The sequence below is a fragment of the Lampris incognitus genome, chromosome 1 (genome assembly GCF_029633865.1).
Source record: "Lampris incognitus isolate fLamInc1 chromosome 1, fLamInc1.hap2, whole genome shotgun sequence".
Taxonomy (NCBI): Eukaryota; Metazoa; Chordata; class Actinopteri; order Lampriformes; family Lampridae; genus Lampris; species Lampris incognitus.
The window spans coordinates 10,303,079-10,310,578 of record NC_079211.1 but is presented as its reverse complement, the minus strand read 5'-3'; the positions used below and the strand labels follow the sequence as shown (position 1 = coordinate 10,310,578).

Below are 7,500 nucleotides of genomic sequence, written 5' to 3'. Positions count from 1 at the left end.
CTGCAGACATTCCCACGACTCGGTGACCTGCCTGTTCTCCCCCAATGAAAACTCCACTTTTAATCAACCCCCCCTCCTCCTTAATGAAACTAATTGCGGCAGCTCTAATGGAGCCTAATGAGCTCCTTCTTCCTTCCACTTTTACATGGGGGTGATATCTGAGGGAGAACAAGCGAAGAACAAATACTCCTTTTTCCCCAAAACCACTGCCGAGGTACCCTTGAGCCAGCCCCCCCCCCCCCATCTCCCCACGGCCCCAGCAGGTAAACAGAGGTCTGCCTCTGGAGATGGCGGCCGCTCGGTGGTTGCAGCTCCCAGGTGGGAACGCGTGGATTCCTGTGAATGTGGAGGAAGAGCGTTTTCTTTTCTACCCAGCCAATTACCCCACTCTTCCCGCTCGCTGCCCCGCCCCCTCTGCCGATCCGGGGAGGGGCTGCAGACTACCACATGCCTCCTCCGACACATGTGGAGTCGCCAGCCGCTTCTTTTCACCTGACAGAAGTTTCACCAGGGGGACGTAGCGCGTGGGAGGATCACGCTATTCCCTCCGGTTCCCCCCCCCCGAACAGGCGCCCCGACTGACCAGAGGAGGCGCTAGTGCAGCGACCAGGACACACACACCCACATCCGGCTTGCAATTCGCAGACACGGCCGATTGTCTGCGGGGATGCCCAACCAAGCCTGGAGGTGACGCAGGGATTCGAACCGGCGATCCCCGTGTTGGTGGCAACGGAATAGGCCGCTATGCTAAATGTCCCACAGATGAAGAGAGATGAAACATTTCTTCTGTACCTGGTTGTTGTGCGGCATTCCGTACAGAGCCTCCACCAGGTCCGCTGCCCGCTTCAGCAACACCTCCTGAAACACACACACACACACAGGGACGAGTGAGTTAGTCGCCCGCCCGTCTTCACCAGCAGGAGCACAGGGCAGTGAAGTACATCCGGGGCAGCTTTACCAACCCACACCGGCCCGTCAGCGGCCCAGTACCAGAGCTCATTCTCTCCCTTCAGCCACGCTGTCGGGAAGGTCAGGTCACTCTTCTGTAACCGCGAGCAGAAACTGCAAATGGTTTGCAAGACCCGGGGAAAGCGAGGCGTACACGAAGACCCGGGGAAAGCGAGGCGTACACGAAGACTCGGGGAAAGCAAGTCATACACGAAGACCCGGGGAAAGTGAGGCATACATGAAGACCCGGGGAAAGCGAGGCATACACGAAGACCCGGGGAAAGCGAGGCATACATGAAGACCCGGGGAAAGCGAGGCATACATGAAGACCCGGGGAAAGCAAGTCATACACGAAGACCCGGGGAAAGCGAGGCATACATGAAGACCCGGGGAAAGAGGCGTACAAGACACGGGGAAAGCGAGGCATACACGAAGACCCGGGGAAAGCGAGGCATACATGAAGACCCGGGGAAAGCAAGTCATACACGAAGACCCGGGGAAAGCGAGGCATACATGAAGACCCGGGGAAAGAGGCGTACAAGACACGGGGAAAGCGAGGTGTACAAGACCCGGAGAAAGAGGCGTACATGAAGACCCGGGGAAAGGCGTACATGAAGACCCGGTAGAAGAGGCGTACATGAAGACCCGGGGAAAGGTGTACATGAAGACCCGGGGAAAGGCGTACATGAAGACCCGGTAGAAGAGGCGTACATGAAGACCCGGGGAAAGGTGTACATGAAGACCCGGTAGAAGAGGCGTACATGAAGACCCGGGGAAAGGTGTACATGAAGACCCGGGGAAAGCGAGGTGGGGAAGGAGGGATGCAATGACCAGCAATCACTGTTTTACTCCGAGAACGACTGACAGGTTAACTGGGATGGCTGCACATCCGTGTGTGAAACCGACCCACAACGAGAAGCTGGTCAGCATTACATTAACACATCTGTGTCACGCAAACAGGACACACACACACACACACACACACACACACACACACACACACACACACACACACACACACACACAGTCACGTTCCCAAACATACATATACTACACACATGGCACATTTTCACACACACACACACACACACACACACACACACACACACACACACACACACACACACACACACACACATCCCCAAACATATATACACACACCCGTCCCCAAACACACACAAACACACACACACACACACACACACATCGGCACATATTGTCTCACACACACATGTCCAGTCACATCCCCAAACATACACATACACACATACACACATCGGCACACACACACACACACACACACACACACACACACACACACCCTGGTCTCCTATCGCTGTCTATAATCACACCTCCTCCTCCTCCTCCTCCTCTGCCAGCATGCGTGAGGAGGTGTCGCCTACTTTGTGCGAGCGCCACATTACCGCTGCACCGCACGACACACAATTTGACAGCAAATTGTTGCGATCAGAGGTGAATCGCGCCGGGAGGCCGGGGCTCAAAATGGCCGCCGAAGGCTAGATATGCGGATGGATGGATGGATTTACCCGGAGGGGAGGAAAAGAGAGGTGGAGGAGGAGGAGGAGGAAGGTGGGGGTGTAGTGGAGGATGGGGTGGGAACCCATTAACACTCTGGGCTGCCTTCAGAGCCGCATACGGCCGCCTTATTAGGACCGCATCGCATCTGTTTATTGGATTTCAGCAGTTAATTCACCCCCCCCCCACCCCACCTGCCCCCCGCACACACACACACACACACACACACACACACACACACACACACACACACACACACACACACACGCTGACTCTCTCTCACTGTCTTTCTCACTCTCTCCCTCCCCATCTACCCCCCCCTCTTCTCTTGCCCCCAGGCCCCCCCCACCCCCGAGCTAAGAGGAGGAAATATCCAATCGCTCGCCAGCGAGCTCAGTGGGTCGCCGTGGTGATGGCTCTTAATAACAATAACAGGCCTGATAAATAGATAAGAGGGATGTGGAAACATTCACGGGCTCTGTGCACGCACACACACACACACACACACACACACACACACACAGAAAACATACATGTACATACACACAAAGGCACACACACACACACACACAGAAAACATACATGTACATACACACAAAGGCACACACACACACACATGCATAAACACACAGAGAAAACATACATGTACACACACAGAAAGGCAGAGACACACACACACACACACACACACACACACACACACACACATCCCTGTGTGGGAGGGAGGACAGTTGGAAAAAGGAAAAGAGAGGATGGAGGTGTATTCCCAGGGTCCAGCTTGGGGGGGTTATCTGTTTTCAGAATGACACTAAACTGAAAATGAGCATCCAGGTCAAAACATAACACACACAGACACACACACAGACACACACACAGACACACACACAGACACACACACACACACACACACACACAGACACACACACACACACACACACACACACACACACACAGGAAGAAAGAGACCAAGCTTGTCGAGAGTTTGAGAGAGATGAGGAACGAAAAAGCGAGCCTGAGAGAGAGAGAGAGAGAGAGAGAGAGAGAGAGAGAGAGAGAGAGAGAGAGAGAGGAAGAGGGAGTGAGGGGGTGGTGCGGAGAGTGGGAAGCAGGAGGTGCGCGCTCTGGGAGGATGAGAGGCGGTGTGGTGGAGGCCCCTGGTGGAGGTCCCTGGGGTATTACAGGGAGGAGGGACTGGGCCACATCATACTGACATGCAGAGAGAGAGGGTGAGGGTGAGAGAGAGAGAGAGAGAGAGGGTGAGAGAGAGGGGGGCGAGTGGGAAAAGCGAGAGCGAAACAAAGACAGTGAGAGGAAGGGAAGAAGAAAGCGAGGGAGGGACGTGACAGAAGAAAATCTAGAGGTGAAAAAAGAGAGTTGGACATAGAGGGGTGGAAGAGGGAGAAAACCAGAAGTTTTTAGAGAAGTCGGAGGAGGAGGAGCGCAGTCACACAAACAGAAGACATTAAACACATTAAACTACATGGAGGAAACAGATGCTGCACACACAAGAGTTATTTATTTATTATTTATCCCCACCGGGATGATGAGGAGGTGCTAAGAGCAACACTGAGCTAGACAGACAGACAGACAGATAGATAGATAGATAGATAGATAGATAGATAGATAGATAGATAGATAGATAGATAGATAGATAGATAGATAGATAGATAGATAGATAGATAGATAGATAGATAGATAGATAGATAGATAGATAGATAGATAGATAGATAGATAGATAGATAGATAGATAGATAGATAGATAGATAGATAGACAGACAGACAGACAGACAGACAGACAGACAGACAGACAGACAGACAGACAGACAGACAGACAGACAGACAGACAGACAGACAGACAGATAGATAGATAGATAGATAGATAGACGGGTAGATAGACGGGTAGATAGACAGATAGACAGATAGACAGATAGATAGATAGATAGATAGATAGATAGATAGATAGATAGATAGATAGATGTAGAGCGAGGGAGAACTGAGGTGCTGTATTTTTTGGCAGCAGGGTGTGTGTGTGTGTGTGTGTGTGTATGTGTGTGTGAGTATGTGTGTGTGTGTGTGTGTGTGTGTGTGTGTGTGTGTGTGTGTGTGTGCTCCCTTCAAGGGTTACTATTTCCTGCCCTGACACCTCCCAGATTACCATACAATACCCTGGTGTCTGTTTCATCATTTTACACATGGTATCATTACTACTACTTGTTTTTCTCTGTCTGGTTTTAAATGTATCTATTAAATGTATTGTTTTTATGTGGACCCCAGTAAGACTAGCGCTGCTTTAGGGCACAGCTAATGGGGATCCTGATAAATAAACTAAACTAAACTAAACTAAACTAAACTAAACTAAACTACTACTACTACTACTTCTATTATTAATAGTAGTAGGAGTAGTAGTATTACTAGTATTAGTAGTGGTAGAAGTAGAAGGTAGTAGTAGTAGACGTATTAGTAATAGTATTAGTAGTATGAGTAGTAGCAGTAGTAGTAGACATTAGTAATAGTAGTAGTAGTAGTATTATTAGCATGAGTAGTGGTAGTAGTAGTATTACTAGTATGAATGTATGAATAGTGGTGGTAGTAGTAGTATGAGTAGTAGCAGTAGTAGAAGTTAGTAGTAGTGGTATTACTAGTATGAGTAGTGGTAGAAGTAGTATGAGAAGTAGTGATAGTAGTAGTATGAGTAGTGGTAGTATTGAGTAGTAGTAGAAGTCAGCAGTAGTAGGAGAAGTATTACTAGTATGAGTAGTGGTAGTGGTAGTATTACTAGTATGAGTAGTGGTAGTGGTAGTATTACTAGTATGAATAGTGGTGGTAGTAGTAGTACGAGTAGCAGCAGAAGTGGTATTACTAGTATAAGTAATGGCAGTAGTATATAATTTTCGCCAGTAGTTTATTCAGATGGCTGTATTGAAGAACACAAAGAAGTGTGTACTTGTGAGTGAACAGTCTAGACTGGGAGCAGGTCTACGTGTCTACTGAAGAACATAAAGAAGTGTGTACTTGTGTGTGAACGGTCTAGACAGGGAGCAGGTCTACATGTCTACTGAAGAACACAAAGAAGTGTGTACTGGTGTGTGAACAGTCTAGAGCAGGAGCAGGTCTACTGAAGAACACAAAGTGTGTACTGGTGTGTGAATGGTCTAGACAGGGAGCAGGTCTACAAGTCTACTGAAGAACATAAACAAGTGTGTACATGTGTGTGAATGGTCTAGAGCAGGAGCAGGTCTACTGAGGAACACAAAGTGTGTACCGGTGTGTGAACAGTCTAGACTGGGAGCAGGTCTACATGTTTACTGAAGAACATAAACAAGTGAGTACCGGTGTGTGAACGGTCTAGACAGGGAGCAGGTCTACATGTCTACTGAAGAACATAAACAAGTGTGTACATGTGTGTGAATGGTCTAGACAGGGAGCAGGTCTACATGTCAACTGAAGAACATAAACAAGTGTGTACTGGTGTGTGAACAGTCTAGACAGGGAGCAGGTCTACATGTCTACTGAAGAACATAAAGAAGTGTGTACTGGTGTGTGAACGGTCTAGACAGGGAGCAGGTCTACATATCAACCGAAGAACATAAAGAAGTGTGTACTGGTGTGTGAACGGTCTAGACAGGGAGCAGGTCTACATGTCTACTGAAGAACATAAAGAAGTGTGTACCGGTGTGTGAACGGTCTAGACAGGGAGCAGGTCTACATATCTACTGAAGAACATAAAGAAGTGTGTACTGGTGTGTGAACGGTCTAGACAGGGAGCAGGTCTACATGTCAACTGAAGAACATAAAGAAGTGTGTACTGGTGTGTGAATGGTCTAGACAGGGAGCAGGTCTACATGTCTACTGAAGAACATAAAGAAGTGTGTACTGGTGTTTGAACGGTCTAGACAGGGAGCAGGTCTACATGTCTACTGAAGAACATAAACAAGTGTGTACATGTGTGTGAATGGTCTAGACGGAGCAGGTCTACATGTCAACTGAAGAACATAAAGAAGTGTGTACTGGTGTGTGAACAGTCTAGACAGGGAGCAGGTCTACATGTCTACTGAAGAACATAAAGAAGTGTGTACTGGTGTGTGAACGGTCTAGACAGGGAGCAGGTCTACATGTGATGCATGCAGTCCCTCCACTGACTCCAGTGGAAGTAAAGCTGCTGGGTTGCGAGTCCACTTCTCTGCAGCTCGGCTGCAGGTTTCTGACTGTGGCGGTTGTTTTTCTTAGTCTGGCACACAGAACCTGGAAGGGACCGCCTTGTAACCCGGTCCGTTTGGACCAAACACACAGGAGGCCTGTCTCGCAACACAAGGAATCTGCTATCGCTAGTCAAGAACTCAAGAAGTAATTGTGTGCCGTTTGAGGAGAACGACAAATACGCAGAGGCCCTCGCCAGCGTCTCCGGCCTTCCTCCAAATTATAAAAGTCTTCAACGCTCCGGCAGCGTCCAAACAAAACCCTGTCTTAGAGAAGTGTCCATAAAACATCTTTTTTCTACCGAGGAAGATGAATCATTCACTTCTGGCAATATATCAAGCCTCCTACTGCTGTCTGACACGCACGCACACACACACATACGTACACACATGGACGCAAAGCACTGGTTTCATTTTTCCCACGACTACGTGACCTCGGAGAAGAGGCTGAACGGAGAGTGGGTCTGAGGAAGGTCCCAGATGGGCAGACGATGTCAGACGCACACACAGCAGCTCCTGCCATACACAAAACACTACATGGAAATTTAAACACACACACGCACACACAAAATAAAAAAAATAAAAAAATCAGGAAAAGCCATATTTCCTTAAGTCACCTCGCTCGCCTGCTTCAGCTGGTGGTAACTTCAGTGTGTTGCTCTGGCAGTGTGTACAGTCAGTGTGTTGCTCTTGCAGTGTGTAAAGTCTGTTGTGTTACTCTGACAGTGTGTACAGTCAGTGTGTTGCTCTGGCAGTGTGTACAGTCAGTGTGTTGCTCTGGCAGTGTGTACAGTCAGTGTGTTACTCTTGCAGTGTGTAA

General features: G+C 48.8%; 1 protein-coding gene across 1 annotated transcript in view; it reads right to left on the bottom strand.

Annotated features, from left to right (window-relative positions):
* Positions 1–7,500, bottom strand: part of LOC130116298 (transcription factor COE3-like) — a 103,663-nt gene that overhangs the window by 12,321 nt on the left and 83,842 nt on the right. Inside the window, 1 exon segment of the mRNA XM_056284252.1 lies at positions 793–858. Within this exon segment, the coding sequence (XP_056140227.1) occupies positions 793–858 (66 nt within the window).